Here is a 17,839-nt window from a genome sequence, read left to right on the forward strand (position 1 = left end):
CTAGTCCTAGTTAAAGCCAAACTACGTATCTGTCTCATATCACTCAGCCTTTTTTTCTCTAACATTATTATTTCTTCCTGGTTTTGCTCTGCAATTGGACTTTTTAGTCTCACTCTATCTGCTTCACATGTCTGAATTTAGGAACAACATCTACGACAATCACTATCAATTTCTGAGCTTTTTTGAAGACAGCACTGATCTGCAAACTTTACATGTACCAATTCATTTAATCTTCATACTTACTTACCAAATAGCATTCTGCCTCAAGAGTCAGTACTATTAAGCACATACATACTGTTACATTATGTAATTACATAAGTATATAATTATATTCAGTAAATAAATTATGAATATATACATTGAGTAAATTATAAATAAATACATAAATTATAATTATCTTCAGTAAATAAAGTCTTTAGAATAAAGGCACAGATAGTTTCTCCCTCACCTTGAGGAACACAAAGGCATGACAACATGATAGTTTCTCCCTCACCTTGAGGAACACAAAGGCATGACAACATGCAGAATCAGTATATTTGACAAGAGATATTGCCAGTCCAAAACAACATTGGTACAAAAATTGAGCCTGTTTAGAAACTCGTAATTTGACAATGCAACTTTATAGCTACTGCATCTACTGACAAAACATTAGGCTCATATTTTGTACATAATTTTTTCTTATTTCACTTTTCTAGTGAAACATTTCATTCTTGTATTTTTTTAAAAAATATTGGTCTGCAAAAGACTGGGAAAAAAACTAGTCCTTCACCATAAATAAGAAGCACTATTACACGTGTGTGTGTGTATACATATTTATTTTTTAATGGCGCTGGGAATTAAAAAATTTGAAATACGAGCTGGAGGAAAACAAATTCACTCAAAGTACTTGTTAAACCCCTCTTCTTAAAAGTCTTTATTAAAAAGTCTTTCTGAGTTGCTTCTAAATTTAAGACACCAGCTGGGTGCGATAGCTCATGCCTGTAATCCCAGCACCTGGGCCCACCTTGGCCTCCTTTTATTTCCCTTGTTTTTTGTTTTTTTTTTTTTTTTTGAGATAGAGTCTCGCTGTTGTCAGCCCAGGCTGGAGTGCAATGGTGCAATCTCGGCTCACAGCAACCTCAGCCTTCCAGGTTCCAGCAATTCTCCTGCCTCAGCCTCCCGAGTAGCTGACATTACAGGCGCTTGCCAACACACCAATTTTTTTTTTTTTTTTTTTTTTTAGTAGAGTGTCACCATGTTGGCCAGGTTGGTCTCAAACTCCTGACCTCAGGTGATCCACTGCCTCGGCCTTCCAAAGTGCTAGGTTTACAGGTGTGAGCCACTACACCCAGGCTTATCTCCCTTTTACGCCAAGGAGTTCAAGACCAGCCTGGGTGACATAAAAAATCCCCATCTTTACAAAAAACTAAAAATTAGCTGGGTGTATGGCACATGCCTCTAGTCCCAGCTACTCAAGAGGCTGAGGCAGGAGGGGCACTTGAGCCCAGGAGGTTGAGGCTGCAATGGGCCATGACTGCACCACTGAACTCCAGCCTGGGTGACAGAGTGAGATGCTAACTCAAAAAAAAAAAAAAAAAAAAAGACACCCTTCAAATTTCAAATACAATGCTTTTATCAATCTAATCTACAATAAATTCAAATGCAGTTCTAAATTAAAAGCTATAAATGACAAACTTCAACTTAAATGTTTTATGAGTTAATACTAATAATCAGAAAGTCTAAGGCTTACAATGCTGAATGTCTTCTGATCCAGCTCTTCAGATTCTTCAGAAATGGGAACTGGTTCACCACTTGCCGTGATATGAACTGGAGCATCTGACACTGAAGATTTCTTGGATCTTTCCCTACCATCAGACTTGGATTCACTCAACTAAAGAAAAAGTGAGAAGAAAACAAAAACAAAACCCCAATTGCAACAAAGGCAAAATGACTAACGCTTCCAGAAAATAATTACTGTCTCATTTTATTCTACAAGTGCTCATTGTCATTGAATATCCTCATCTATTTAATGTTTTTTTCCCCAATTTTATTTGGGGAAACAATCAAAGCTACTCTGTAATGTTACTCTGAAGGTAAAGCATTAAAGAGTATTCAGACCTATTATTCTCCTCTACTGCATACCCAAACATGCTTCTGAAGAACTCAGTTATTGAGACTAATATGGGCTGATATGCAATTTAGTCTCCTAAAATGTAAATATGCTGGTTGTTTTTACTTTCTAAATTTTTTATTATGATTTGCATACCTTTTCTTCCTTTATGTCTTTTTCTTTCTGTATAGCTTCTTTTACTTTGTTTTCTCTTTTTTCTTTAAAATCTTTTTCCTTTATATCTTTCTTATCCTCTTTTTCTTTTATCTCCCTTTTAAGTTCTTTTTTATTCTCCTTTTCTTTTGCTTCCCTCTTTTCTTCTGGTTCCTTCTTTATATAAACATCTGGCTCAGGTTTTTCTTCACTGTCTCTTTCTGTTTTAACTTTTTTATTTGGATGTTTCACAGAACTGATCTCATCCTGGAAAGTGCAAGTATGGCCAATGTATTACTAACCAAATTTTAACGACGACTAATTTTTCTTCATATGACTACAGATTGCATGTATGTGGATTCTGAAAGAGCCCAGAATCCCCCTAATAATGATACATGCAATGTTTACCTTCCTATAAACTAAAGTAAGCCAGTCCCATTCAAGTTCATAATACAATTAAAGGAGACAGAAGCTCATCGAATTGGCAAATGTTTGAAAAGGAAGGACCTTTGCTCTATGCCTCTAGTGCTATATAATATCTACTGGACAGTCAGAATTCTGTTCTATATTTGAGACTGTTATGAACCATAAGTGCGTGCGCATGCACACACACACGCGCGCGCACACACACACACACACACAGACTTCGGTACCTAAAATATAAATTTTAAGGGACTAGTTCAAATTTTAAATGTAAAGTACACAAAAACATGCCATATTCCCTTTCCATAGAAAAGGTTGTTGTTCTAAAACACATTCTTACTTTATCATCATCTTCATCAGACTTCTCTGAAGGCAGAGGAGAAGAATCACTCTTTATTTCCTCTTTCACTTTTACAGACCTCATTGCTTTATTCTTCTTAGCTCTTGCTTTTCTCCTCTTTGAACTTCCCTAAAAATCATTATTTTAATTTTAACCAGTTCTACAGATTTCATTTTTAAAAACTTCATAAACATTAAATCCAATGGCTAGAACACATATTCCTACCTGATCCTTAGTCTATTGGTAATAAGCTGTACCAACATCAGAAACTCAATAAAGGTGATATAACTTAATGAGTCAAATATAATATTAATGTAAACAATAAATACTAGCCAATTATTATTCCTTTAAAAAAAGGATCAGAGAGAAGTAGAAACAAATTTTTTTACCCTCTGAGATTATTATGGCCTTCAGCTTAATTCAATAGCACAAGAGACTGCATTAGGAATGATTTTTAACGCTACACAGGTAGTTATTGACATTATGGTCATAGGTAAACTTCTAACAGTTGCTCTAAGTTTCCAATCACCTCCTTTTTGGTGTCTTTCCTTCTTTTTCAGTAAGCTTGGCAACCTATGATGCTGTCCCTTAAGCATTCTAATGACTCCAAGTAAAACAGTCATGTAGGCTATGTAGGCTTGATTTCTCAAAAAGTACTCCGCATGCTAAGTGAGTTTTCTCTATCCCTCTCCAAAACGAGAAAAAAAAACAGAATCCTACTTCTAAAAGCTATGATTCACCAGTTTTAACATGTGTGCTGAGATAATTTAAGGTACAATTTAAATATGGCAACATCAAATAAAACTACTTAATTGCAGAAAAATCCATTTATATAAGCTCATATTGACTTCAGATGTTTAGCATGGTGAAGTAAACAAAATTTACCTTACTAAAAAGTAAACTGGTCTTAGGCATGTGGGCTTTAACTTACCACACCAGAAAGAGCTTCTTTTTTTGCAAGATCTCTACTAAGTAATTTGATGAGGTAGTCTGCACGGGTCTGCAACTGTTTTGCTTGTGGTTTTTTATCGGGATCATCTGGAAGAATCTGAAAAAGCAATTAATTTTTTCAGATTGCCTTAATAAATAACACGAGAAATGTACTGGCTAAAAAATGCTTAACCATTTAAATATATATACAGTTCACCAACAAGTTTCAATTATTAATATTTGTAGGAATAAACTCAATGCAAAATGTATTTTTTATACCTATGCCAGAGCCAAAAATTTAATTTTTCTGAGAATGAATTCTAAACTTAAAAAACCCTCAGAGTATCTTTCAAAATGAAAATAGAAAGTATGAGGTTGTAAATTTCCTTCAAATATACAAAAGTGTACTTAACATCCACTATTAAATGTTATATAATCCTTAAACACCTTCCCTTCTCAGTAAAAGTGTATTTATATGTAATGTACACAAAAATTCCTAGAATACAAGATGTCATCTTTCTAGAAGAAGATCTAAAGCATACACTGGGAGGAAAGTTTTACAGGGGAATCTAGACTACTTTTTTCTTCACAGTAACAAATGACAAAGCACCAATATCTAAAGATTCCCAATACATAAGGATAAACAATAAGGAAGTTCTCCCAGTGTTTCCCATTTTAGGCAAAAAAAAAAAAAAAAAAAAAAAAAAAAAAGGATTTCAGCTAGCACAGCGCAACCAAATGACCAAAAATACTACAACGCCGATGTTTTTTAAAAATAAATATAAAAGATTTTAAGGATTTTGTCTTACTGGAATAATAAAATTAATGATGAATGGGTACAAATATATAGTTAGATGGAAGAAATAAGACCTAGTGTTTGATAGGTGAGTAGGGTGACTATAGTTAGCAATAATCTATACATTATAAAATAGCTAGAAAAGAATCATTTGAATGTTCCTAGTGTAAAGATAAATATTTAAGGTGACAGATGTTCCAGTTACCCTGATTGCATCTTTATATATTATATGATTGTATCAAATTATCACGCAACCAAAAATATGTACATTATGCATCAAAAAATTTTTTAAAGCCAATGATGGAAAAAAACTTTTAACCTAATAATCTGACAAATAATATACCTAATGCCTTAATAACATATAATTTCACAGTAACACAAAATCTCAGATATCATTTAAATTTGATCCTTTCATGCAAAGCATCTTCTAAATGCACCAAGGTCACACAACCAGCTAGTGCCTTGGTTTCCAGATTTCCATTATTTCCAACATAATTTAAAGGCAAGAATTAGAATAAATTAAATTAAACATGAATGGTCAACAGAATCAGAAATAGATAAGTACCTTGTGTGTTAGACTGAGGTCAGGATCCATTTTAATCATTTCCCAGCTTCCATATCCATATTCATAGATGCCAATTAACAAATTGGAATCATCTTCTTTGCCCCAGTCTATATCAAAATGAGCTGCCTTTGTGTGGCATGGGATAGTATACCTGGCATTAAAGTTAATAACTAATGGTAAGTTTGTAATTGCCTTACTGAAAAATTAATTTTGAAAAAAGTGAGTCATTAGAACTTCAAAATAATATGCTTTATTTCTTCCTTTTTTTTTTTTTCAAAACTAGCCAATAACACCATAAAAATTCAGCACATTCATTTTGCAATTATTGAATAACAAAAATCTTACAATGGAGAAAATAAATCACTCACTGCTTTCTTTCTTCTGGATCAGAAGGAATGGATTTGTGCAAAGGTATTAATTCTTCTTCATGGGAGATGACTAGCTTGGCATTCACCTGTACTCCTGATATTCGGAATGTTGGACCCTTCACTTTTCCGAGTCTACCACCTTGTTTTTAAAAAAAAAACAAAACAAAACAGTATTTTTAAAAGTATAAAACACAATTCTACAGAACACCAAGCAACCGATGCTATTACTTATGTTATTTAACAATAAGTATTCCTTATTTATATTATTAAGAGATTACTGGAAAACCTTAAACTTCATTACATATGAACAAGTGATTATAATCTAGCAGATGCAGATTCATAAAAAGTATTTAAGTGTTTTACCAATTACATAAGATGGATCAATCTATTAATACCGTCAGCCTCTAAATAAAGAATTATAGGATGATGACTCAGGGTCTCACTCTGTCGCTCAGGCTGGAAGTGCAGTGGTGCAATCATTGCTCACTGCAGTCTTGACCTCCTGGGCTCAAGCAACCCTCCCACCTCAATTCACAAGTAACTGAGACTACAAGCACGCACAATCACACCCTGCTAATTTTTATTTTTTCATTTTTCTTAGAGAGGGGGTCTCACTATGTTGCCCAGGCTGGTCTCAAACTCAGGGGTTCAAGCTAAACTCCCATCTCAGCCTCCAAAAGTGCTAGGATTACAGGTGTGAGCCACTATGCCTGGCCTGCTTATTAAATCTTATCTAAATAATTTTTATTCAGGTAAATGAACAGCAAAATAAGCATAATAATAAAATAATTATGTCCCAAACCAATATCATATGTGTATATTTGCATTATATTTTCCCAGTCATCTATACTAAAAAACCTATAGATACTATACATATTGTATTGTGTGTGTGTGTATATATACACATATATCTATGAATGCACATATGTGTGTGTATAAAACAGTAATTTCTGACCTTACCTCCCAGATAGAAAATGTCAGCGGAATTAAAAACAGATTCTACTGCCTTCAAATTGCAATTCTGTTCTCCATTTCCTATTACCCAGAATAGCTTTACTTTGTTTTATAAATAACCTTTTGAGACTGATGAATAAATAATTTAAGATATAATATCTAGCTCAATAAAGCTTTATAAATAACCTTTTGAGACTGATGAATAAATAATTTAAGATATAATATCTAGCTCAATAAAGCATATTTTGAACTTTCATTTACTTCTCTTTTTAAATCACTCTCATTTTAATGTTACCTGTTCGTTCTGTTCCTGAAGAACTATCCTTTAAAGCTTTAATGCAACCATTATGTACCAATTCTCCCAGTCGTCTAAGGTCTGTTTCTGACTTATCAACTAACTCAGCATCTCGAGCAATTGCATCTAATCTGTAACAAAATAATCCAATTTTCAGGTAAATATGTTAAATGAAGTGGTGCCATTTAAGATTAAGTTTCACTCTACTTCAAGATCTAAATGTCACTCTACTGCATGCTCTATATATTCTTGTTCACATAAACGGCAGGAAACACATAAAAACCAGGATGATGTGGCAGACAAACACTTCATTTATATATTCAGTAATATGAGTTTAATTCATTATAGAGCAAATGGAAGATTATATACCAATTCTGTAAAACCTTTTAATAACTGATCAAATTTTAAGATGTTCAAAATGAAGTGGTAAAGCTTTATAATTGTAAACACAAAAGCTGAGTAAAGTTCTGTAACTTTTTATTACTGTGCACCAAATAGATAATATGAATGATTAATATTCAAGACATTTTTTCATCTAAAATAATTATGCAAGTATTTCATTATATTTTAAGTATGCCATCTCAAAATAAAACAGAAAATATATCTATTTTTGAAGGGATTTTTTAAGAGTAAAAAAATAAACTAATCTGAGTCTTTGCTGATCTATATTCACAGTGGGTTGACCACATCAAAGGGCAAAGAATATCCAAATCACAATAATTATTGAGATTATCTGATAACTTCAAAAGACTGTCTTAATTTGAATTTTAATACAGTTTGTATAATAAGAGAATGAATTCGAGAAAATTAAGAAAATATCTCTACTTAGGGAAAGCAGAGCTGGTTAAAAGGCTGAGTTAGCCTTTGGGAGGCTGAGGCGAGCGGATCCACCTGAGGTCAGGAGTTCTAGACCAACCTGGCCAACATGGTGAAACCCCGTCTCTACTAAAAATAAAAATAAAAATAAAAAAATTAGCTGGGTGTGGTGGCATGCGCCTGTAGTCCCAGCTGCTCGAGAGGCTGAAGCAGGAGAATCACATGAACCCATGAGGCGGAGGTTACAGTGAGCCAAGATCGCGCCACTGCACTCCAGCCTTGGAGACAGTGAGAAACTCCATTTAAAAAGGAAAAAAAAAGGCTGGGTTAGCAACTCAGGCCCTCTATGGATAAATCTGCTCGTGCTACTTTTAAGTTACTGATGAAAAATGAGATAAAGATTGTAAAAAGTGCCTTACAGTCATAAAAGTGCAATTTAAACATGTATAGATAGCTTAATTTACAGGAAAGAAATCTGAGACTAGAAATTAAACATAGTATAAAAACATGTTTAAAAACAATCTGAAATTTCCCTTGTACATTAATTTTGTAAATGCCGATTAAAAGCAAATTTAACAAAGTAGCTAAACTGAATGTTAATACAAATAAATAAAGGCGACAACATGTAACACATTCCATTATTCTATGAGAATAATAAATGTATTTACCTTTCCAGAGGACCACCAAATTTCTTATAGCTCTTGATAAACCTAAGAGAAAATAATTGGTAAATGTGAGCTTCAGTATTCACTAAAAATATATGTATTTCTGATATTTACAGATACAAGAAAATACTTGTTAGTATAAAAATTCAAGGCACTGTTATCTAAGAATAATGAATAAACTATGCTAAAAACAAAAATGTTAAAACATTAAGATACACCAGGTAAGACAAGGTAAATTAATACCCAGGATGATGTTTAGATATCAGTATAAATAAAACAACAGAAGCTAAATTTTGTTTTAAAAATTACTTTATTATTTTCATAAGACCAAAAAAAGGTCTGAAGCTACCACAGGAAGTGTCTCCACAATAATTATCAATTATATTACACTTCCTCACATCCCAAGTTCTGATAAAAATTTGCTGAATGGTTTTAATTCAGATGTGTGGTATTACACTAACAATGCAAAATTAAAATTTTACTTAAGAAAGCTATGTAAGTGGTTAATAAATGAGGAAAAATATCTAGGTAAAGTAGAAGTCGAAATGCTTCCTCAACTAAAGACGAAAAGTACAGCAATTCAGGTGGGCATGAAAGTGTCTTTTAAGAAGGCTAACAATGTATTAAATTTTCTGGTAGAAAGAATGAGGAAGAATTTTGTCAGGTCTAAGATTTAAAAAAAAAAAGTTACAATGGCTTCAAAGAAACAAACTTTCAAAATACAAAACTGAACAAGATTTTAATAAATGTCATATCCAAAACTATTACATAAACAAAAGTAAGCTGTTATCCCATTCCTCTTAAATGTGTATATATAAACATATTCTGAATGGACACTACAATATATCCTGCCTGGCCAGTCTTACCTCACCTCAATTCCTACTTGAACATATCAGAAATGCTTTTAACAGGGTTACTTTCAAAAAGGAAATTACCCTGTTGTTAAGAAACTAGAAAAATACAGAATTTCCACAAAAAATTAGTAACTTTGGGAGTCATAAACGCAGTGAGAATTTTTAAAAATCAAATGAATCAAAAATACTTTTATTATTCGAAAGGATCACTATTCTGAGTCCAATTAATAAAAAAATTTGTGTAGTCTAAGTAGTTTAGCAATAAATAAATAACATGCAAAGATTAGACACCAAACTTGTTTTGTTCAGTTATAACAAATACCCAAAAGCAGAACCACCCAATTCCTACTCAAATAACATGGATTTGCCTCTTCTAAAACTTCATCACAATTTTTGAAAATTACGGAATTTTTATATTTTAGTTTCACACTCTACTAAAACCAAGTTGAAGTGATTGTCTTATATCATCTTACCGCCTAATTTCTGCATCACTAAATCCTTTAATATTCTCCCGAGGAATAGTCCGTGGTCTTCCACGTTTCTTTGGCCTTTTCCCTTCTGAGATGGAATCACTATCAGATCCAGAGTATCTCCTACTTCTACTGCGCCTCCCTTCACTTCCATTGAAACTAATCTGGAATTGGAAAATAAATATTTACCCAACCTTAGTGTAAAAACAGCTTGTATCTTAAGAGCAAAAACCATTATAAAAGATGGTCAGAATCTTTAAAATGTTACTAAATGTATCAAAAACATTCCATAAACAAAATTAAAGACCAAAGAGAGGAAAATATATACCTCTGGAGAATATTTTGATTTCAAGGGTAATTAGACATGATATCAAAAGCCTCAAAAGTTATTCTACTGACGCAGCAACATATCCTCTAGGCATTTTTCCTGAGGAGATCAGAACTGTGAAGCAACATTGATCAATAAAGTTATTTACATCATAAAAGAAAAATGTGGCTGAGTGCAGCAGCTCATGCCTGTAATCCCAGCATGACTGGGAGGCCAAGGCAGGAAGATAACTTGAGCCCAGGAGTTCAAGACCAGCTTAGGCAACATACTGAGACCTTGTCTCTACCAAAAATTTAAAATATTAGCCAGGTATTTTTGTAGCATGCACCTGTAGTTCCAGCTGCTTGAGAGGCTGAGGTGGGAGGATCATTTGACCCCAGGAAGCTGAGGCTGCAGTGAGCCATGTCTGTACCATGGCATTTCAGCCTGAGCAACACAGTGAGATCCTGTCTCAAAAACAAAAAAGCAAATAATCTAAATATTCATCAAAGAGAGACCAGACAAATCTATACGACAGAATGCTGAGAGACCATTAAAAATGGGTTGTAGAATAATTAACTTTCATGTCATACTGTCAAAGAGAAGAAAAAGTTCCAAATTAATACAACTCCAATTTAATTTGGCAAAAGATAATGAATTTTTAAAAATTAGAATGATGTACACTGTGATAATGTTATTAGTCCTATCTCTGGATGAACAGATTGATTAGCTGTCTTTTTTTCTGTTCTGCTTAATATCCACATATTGCTATTCTAACTAGACAAATCAGATATTCGAAAGAAAAAAATGCCAGTTGAACCCACATAAAAGGCTATTTGTAACATCCATTAATTTTAATAGGATACATCAAAACATATATTCTGTAAGTCTTGGGAGTTTTTCCAAAGCCTTGGCACATATTCTGAACCTCTAACATGCTGAAAGTTAAATGAAGTAAAAAATGGTATTTAGACCTTATTTTTTCTAACCTCCCTTGATCCTTTCACAAGATCTAATGTAATGCTGCATTCTCACACACTCTAAAACAAAACTACTTAGGGGTTTGAAGAAATGAACAGAAACAAGAAATAACATGCATGGTTATTTTCAGGCCAAAAGCATTATTTTTGGCTCCACTTCTGGCTGTTATGTAGAAACTTGGTAGGGGCACTGCTCCTACTCTTAACAACAAATCTGATCTACAAAATCATAATTTTTCTGTTTAACATCAGAGATGAAATTACAGGGCAACCTACACATCTAAATGTAAGGATATATGGATCACAAAAAGAGAAAAAGAGGACTTGAACAGTGGCTCATTTGTGAAGAGCACAGGTGACAGAAATCAAGTACCACACAAGCAGTAAGAGGAGATCAGCTAAAATCTGCTCATGGCTGAGTGTACGCTATTGTGAGATCACAGGACCTAACAGCCAAAACTCGGAGGACCTGCACCCACTCTCAAGCACTTTGCCACAAACTTCCACCAGGTGCTCATGAGAAGGAAGACTGGAGAAAACTTTCCTCCATGGTACAGCCTTGGAGAAAGTGAGCAGTCACCTTTGTGGAAATAGGAAGGAAGCCTTGCCAGACCCTTCTCATCTGCTCAACTGAGGGAACAGAGTAAGATCTAATACGGTTGCAAGAAAAGAAAAAACAAAAAGCTCTACCCTTGGGGGAATGGTAGCAGGGCAGGGACTAGAGTGGTGCAAGCCCCTCATTTGCCCCAGGCTTAAAATTTAAGGAAGCATGAAAAAACTCAGTAATCAAGACAAATAATCTTATATCCTAAAAACCAAAGGATATTAGAAGAAGAAATTAGTCTTAGAATTTTTTCCTTTTTGGCAATATAGCTTGGCATGGCACTATTACAGTTATTTAAAATTTGGGTATTTGTTTACTTAGGCCACTGGATAAACACCAACAAATTTTTAAAAATTAAAATTACATAAAATATGCTTTCTGAACATGACAGAATTAAACTACCAATGATTAACAAAGATAGTTGAAAAATCTCCTAAATATCTGAACATTTTAAAACATACTTCTAAAAAACCTGTGGGTCAAAGATAAGTCATATGGGAAATTTTAAAATGTTTTTAAATTAAGGAAAATATAAAAATAGATTTGGAAGGTTCAGAAAAAGTAACGCTTAAAGAAAAATTTGTAGCATTAAATGCCGATATTAGAAAAGAGAGATTACATTTCTATATCTAAGCTTGCACCTTAACAAACTGAATAAAAGAGGCCAGGTGCAGTGGCTCGTGCTATAGTCCCAACATTTTGGTAGGCCAAAGCAGACAGATCACTTAAGCCCAGAAGTTCCAGACCAGCCTGGACAACATGGCAAAACCCCATCTCCACAAAAAGAATACAAAAATCAGCTGGGCGTGGTGGGGCACACCTGTAGTCCCAGCTATTTGGGAGGCTGAGGTGGGAGGATCATCTGAGGCGGGAGGATCATCTGAGGCTGGGAGGTTAAGGTTACAGTGAGCCAGAATTGTGCCACTGCACCCCAGCCTTGGCAATAGAGCAAGATGCTGTCACCAAAGAAAAAAGAAAAGAAAAGAAAGAAAACAGCAAATTAAATCAAAAGCAGAAAGGAAGAAATAATAAATTGCAGAAACTCATGAAATTAAAAACACATACACACACAAAAAAAACCAATGAAACCAGGAGCTGGTTCTTTGAAAAGATGAATAAAAGAGGAAGAAACACTTCTCAACTCATTTCATGAGGCAGACATTATCAAATCAAGGCCATTACAAGAAAAGAAAACTATGGACTGATACCTCGTAGAAACAAACAAAATCAGCCCAGGTTGAATACTCTTACTTTATAGAAATATCTTTAAAATTGCAAAATCACCTGTTTTGCACAATTTCTCATTCTTGGGAGCATATAAATTTCTTCAAGTTCTTTTTGTCTTTCTTCTTCTTCTAATCGTCTTCTTTGATCTTCTGGAATAATTTCCTCCCAATTCTTTGAATTTCTTTCAGGTTCCAACTCAATGTCATCCTCATCCATATTTGAGAAGTTGGCAACCTGATAAATTTCAGAATTTTAAGAGTAACTGTTACAGAAAAATTGATCCCTAATGTTTTTTTTTTAAGGGGAAGAACTGGCATGCTCTTTAGGATAATGAACATGGCTGTGGACTAAACCAAATATAACTTCTAAACAATCTAGATTCATTTCTTCATTAGGGCAAAGCAGATCAAACCAAATGACATCTAATAATCCTCTAGGAATGATTTTCTTTTGCCCTACTGCTCAACAAAATTAGTAGCATCACAGAACTAAGAGCAGTTAACAGAACAACAAAAAAGTAATTTATACTATTAACATGCTAAATAATCTGCAGAAATTCTCAGACCAGTCCACCTATCAAGTATTGTAGAACAATCTAATATCATTTTTATGGTCACAAAAACACTATCTAAAGAGCTACTGGCAGAGACATAGAGCTCTTTGAAAGCACACTAATTTCTGTGAGGATTACATAAGATAGCACATTTAAGGTACTATGCAAGGTCTGGTATACAGAAAGCACCCATTAAGGCTAACTATCACAGCCGGGCGAAGTGGCTCACGCCTGTAATTCCAGAAACCTTCACCTCTTAACAAGGATTACTCAACATTCTATCTTATCTCCCCCTGCTATAGCTCTTTCCTCACTACAGTCAATCATCCACAAAGTAGTCAGAGTGATTCATTAAAATTATAAAAGTTTTTGTTCACTGTGTGGGGTACACTGTAGATGTTCCATAAATATTTGTCAAATGAACACATGAAATGAATTGATCTTTAAAAACCACAGTTCATAGAAAACAGCTAAGATGTAGAGAAACTTGTTTCTTCAAACAAATGGCACTTAACTTACTCCATGAGGTCAGTTGACTTATGTTGTTTTAGGACTCCTTTCAACTCATTGACCCTCAACAAACCAGGGATATTAAGTATCAATATATAGTAGCTTATTGCTTACTTTGACTGATTTACTTGAGTTTTCTTATTTGTGATAAGTTAATGTCAAAAACTGCTTCAAAAAAATATCAGCTGAAAGCTTTCAGTCACGGAAATCTAAATAAGAGATCACACTGATTCATTTATTTACCCAAGTATTTAAGGACATGCTATTTGCCAAACACTATTCTAGTTGCTAATTAGGAAACAACAGCTCTTTCCACTCAACTAAATGTAACTTCATAAATGGGTTTGGTCTCTTTCAAATCAGTTTGCTACTAGTTTGTCTGAACAAGAGAGAGTAGTTTTTATATAACACAGCAATCTTCCTGATTATGCTTAAAGAAAGATTAACAAACCACTAAATGACATAACTCAATTCCTCTCAATTTATGTAATTATAAGGAAAATTTTGTTTAAATCTACCTTGAACTGGGAAAGCAATTCATCTCCTACAGTTAAAGGACCTGGTTCATTTTCATGAGTTTCAGCTCTCTTCAAGATTTCATCTATATCCATTTCCTATAATTAGAAAGATAATATTTAAATATACTTGAATCTTTTCATCCTGTCAAAAATATGACACATATCCTGAAGCAGGTTTTTTTTTTTTTTTTTTTTTTTACCTGGGGCTCTTGTTCTTCTCCTTCAGGTTCCTTAAAAAGTTCCTCAGCACCAAACTTTAAAATGGCTGATAACTCTTCTTTATTGAAAGGAGTAGAACTAAAACAGGAAAAACAAAAATGCTTAACATTAACAGTTAAAAATATAACATTTACACAGCACTTTATTAATTACTGACATTTTCACCTTTACAACAGTTACATGAAGAAGTTAGACGAATCAAGTATTAGCATCCTTTATTTTTCTGGAGACAGTGTTTCACTCCGTCACCCAGGCTGAAGTGCACTGGCATAATCTTAGCTCACTGCAACCTCCGCCTCCCGGGCTCAACTGATCCTCCCACCTCAGCCTCCTGAGTAGCTGGGACTACAGTTGTGTGTCACCATGCCCAGCTAAGTTTTTTATTTTTTGCAGAGGTGGGGTTTCACTATGTTGCCTAGGGCAGTAAATTTATTTTAAAATAAGGAACTTGAAGCATAGAAGTGAAAAAGATTACCCCTAAAATTACAAATCTGTAGCGATGAAACCAGGTATTGAAGTATGTCTTCTAACTAGAAATTAGTACAAAGTCTTCCAAAATATAAAAAGTACAACTCTGAATACATTTCCTCAATGATCTACAGTGACGTAACATATCAAAAATATGAGTTTACTGACTCTAAAATGACTTTTTTTTAATAATCAAGTAACCACCTTGATGGGGCAGAACCTGTATGTAGTACTGTCTTCCCAGTTGTGTCCATTCTTTGAATTACAAGATGATCTAAAACCATCTTCTTTTTGGCCCTTTCAAGAATATCTTCTTCAACTGATCCCTTTGTAACTAGACGATAAATATTCACCTGTAAAAATACACACGAGGAAACAAATTGCAGTATAAAGGATTTGTTTTGCTAACCTCAAGTGCCTAAACACTGGCACACAAATTGAAGCTCATTCTACATGAAGTTTTCACTGGTTAAAAGCAAAAGGAAAATTTAAAAAACATGTTTAAAGCTAGAGTTCCTCAACTTAAGAGACTATTTTGAAACTATATCCTTCCTTCTTAATATTTTGATAAGGAGATTGCATTTGCTTATTTTTGTTTTTTTAAAGAAATGACAGTAATTTTTATGTTATGATTTAGCTGGGGAAAATGGGGGGGGAGCATGTAAACTTCTGATAGCCTTATTATACTCGTTGCCTTGATTCTAATGTTTCATCACTCTATATAACGCAAAATTCTATGAACTACTCCCCAAGTTAATAAGAAGCCCACCATAAAACAAACTCTCCAAAATTGAAAAGAATTGGTGTAGTAAATTTTCCCTATTTCTCTAGGTCAAAGGTTCTGCAGTAAATTTTCCCTATTTCTCTAGGTAAAGGTTCAGTACCACCATTTAAGGGTATTTTGTTACAATTATAAAATGGGGTCACATTTACATGTGGAGAATCTTGTAAGCACATGGACAAAATATAGACTAACAGAAAGGCAGCATATGCTACTCAAACTCCCTTTCAAGTTAAAATAAGCAAGTAAAGACATTTTAAAGTTTTTATTACAAAATGAAAAACACTGCATTTTATAGTTACGACTAGAATACAGGACCAAAACAGAATACAAGATCCTATTTATGCATAGTTATCTCAATTCTGTCAGACTCTCCAGGTGATTTTGGTAAACCAAGTTCCTCAGTATTCTATCTGTTAAACAGCAGTATGACTGTTACAGTGATCTTATCCTCTAGAGGATAAACTGAAATCACTTCCAAAAAACAAAACAAAAAAAGAATTCTAAAACAGCAACATAATATAAATTAAAATTAAAAATACCTGTTTCTTTTGCCCAATTCGATGGGCTCTAGCCTGTGCCTGAAGATCATTCTGTGGATTCCAATCGGAATCAAATATAACAACAGTGTCAGCAGAGGCTAAATTAATCCCTAGACCTCCAGCTCTTGTGGACAGCAAAAAGCAAAAATCCTGTAAGAAATTGAACAATCAAAATGAAAAATTTTCAATTGATTTTCTGAACGTAAACAGTATGGTACTAATTAAACAGAAAGGCAGTTTTTAAAACTAATACATAAACATCTAGCAAGACCAATCAACAAAAAGACTCCAAAATCAAATATATATGTTATTAACACCAAATTCAATACAGTGTTTACTTCTGGTGAAAAAGAAAGAAAACGGGATAGGAAAGGAATGATGCTTCAACTCTAACTGTAAATTTTATTTCCTTAAAAAATAAAAGGCATATACCAAAAAAAGAACTTTATGGAAAACAGTGTGGAAATTCCTTAAAGGAACTAAAAGTAGAACTACCACTTGATCCAGGAATCCCACTACTGAGTATCTGCCCAGAGGAAAAGAGTCATTACATGAAAAAGATACTTGTACACACATGCTTATAGCAGAATTTGCAATTGCAACAATGTGGAACCAGCCCAAATGCCCATCAATCAACAAGAAGACAAACTGTGGTATACATACACAGTGGAATACTACTCAGCCATAAAGAAGAATGAAATAACAGCATTCGCAGCAACCTAGATGGGACTGGAGACTCTCTCTCTATATATATATATAATTTTTATATATATATAATTTTTTTTTTTTTTTTGAGACAGTCTCACTCTTTTTCCCTTGGCTCACTGCAACCTCCACCTCCTAGGTTCAAGCAATTCTCCTGACTCAGCCTCCCGAGTAGCTGGGATTACAGGCACGCACTACCACACCCAGCTAATTTTTGTATTTTTAGTAGAGATGCGGTTTCACCATGTTGGCCAGGCTGGTCTCGAACTCTTTTTTTTTTTTTTTGAGATGGAGTCTCGCTCTGCCACCCAGGCTGGAGTGCAGTGGCGCGATCTCGGTTCACTGCAAGCTCCGCCTCCCAGCTTCACACCATTCTCCTGCCTCAGCCTCCCGAGTAGCTGGGACTACAGGCGCCCGCCACTATGCCCAGCTAATTTTTTTGTATTTTTAGTAGAGATGGGGTTTCACTGCATTAGCCAGGATGGTCTCGATCTCCTGACCTCGTGATCCGCCCATCTCAGCCTCCCAAAGTGCTGGGATTACAAGCGTGAGCCACCACGCCTGGCCAGTCTCGAACTCTTGACCGCAAGTGATCGACCCACTTCAGCCTCCCAAAGTGCTGGGATTACAGGTGTGAGCCACCACACCCAGCCTGGAAACTACTATTCTGAGTGAAGTAACTCAGGAATGGAAAACCAAACATTGTA

At 34.4% G+C, this 17,839-nt stretch overlaps 1 protein-coding gene across 2 annotated transcripts in view; it reads right to left on the reverse strand.

Moving 5' to 3' along the window:
• Window positions 1–17,839, reverse strand: part of CHD1 (chromodomain helicase DNA binding protein 1) — a 74,322-nt gene that overhangs the window by 11,950 nt on the left and 44,533 nt on the right. The window contains exons 19-32 of one of the 2 annotated variants that reach the window (XM_054555757.2): window positions 16,428–16,577; window positions 15,309–15,457; window positions 14,618–14,714; window positions 14,418–14,513; window positions 12,894–13,070; window positions 9,722–9,882; window positions 8,398–8,439; window positions 6,914–7,044; window positions 5,665–5,803; window positions 5,297–5,447; window positions 3,937–4,053; window positions 3,006–3,134; window positions 2,246–2,509; window positions 1,730–1,870 (exon numbers count right to left, since the gene is read on the reverse strand). In XM_054555757.2, coding sequence (XP_054411732.1) covers window positions 1,730–1,870; window positions 2,246–2,509; window positions 3,006–3,134; window positions 3,937–4,053; window positions 5,297–5,447; window positions 5,665–5,803; window positions 6,914–7,044; window positions 8,398–8,439; window positions 9,722–9,882; window positions 12,894–13,070; window positions 14,418–14,513; window positions 14,618–14,714; window positions 15,309–15,457; window positions 16,428–16,577 — 1,944 coding nt within the window. The remainder of the gene's footprint in view (window positions 1–1,729; window positions 1,871–2,245; window positions 2,510–3,005; window positions 3,135–3,936; window positions 4,054–5,296; window positions 5,448–5,664; window positions 5,804–6,913; window positions 7,045–8,397; window positions 8,440–9,721; window positions 9,883–12,893; window positions 13,071–14,417; window positions 14,514–14,617; window positions 14,715–15,308; window positions 15,458–16,427; window positions 16,578–17,839) is intronic. The other variant, XM_009240923.4, reaches the window with a different exon arrangement.

The sequence above is a fragment of the Pongo abelii genome, chromosome 4 (assembly GCF_028885655.2).
Source record: "Pongo abelii isolate AG06213 chromosome 4, NHGRI_mPonAbe1-v2.0_pri, whole genome shotgun sequence".
Lineage (NCBI taxonomy): Eukaryota > Metazoa > Chordata > Mammalia > Primates > Hominidae > Pongo > Pongo abelii.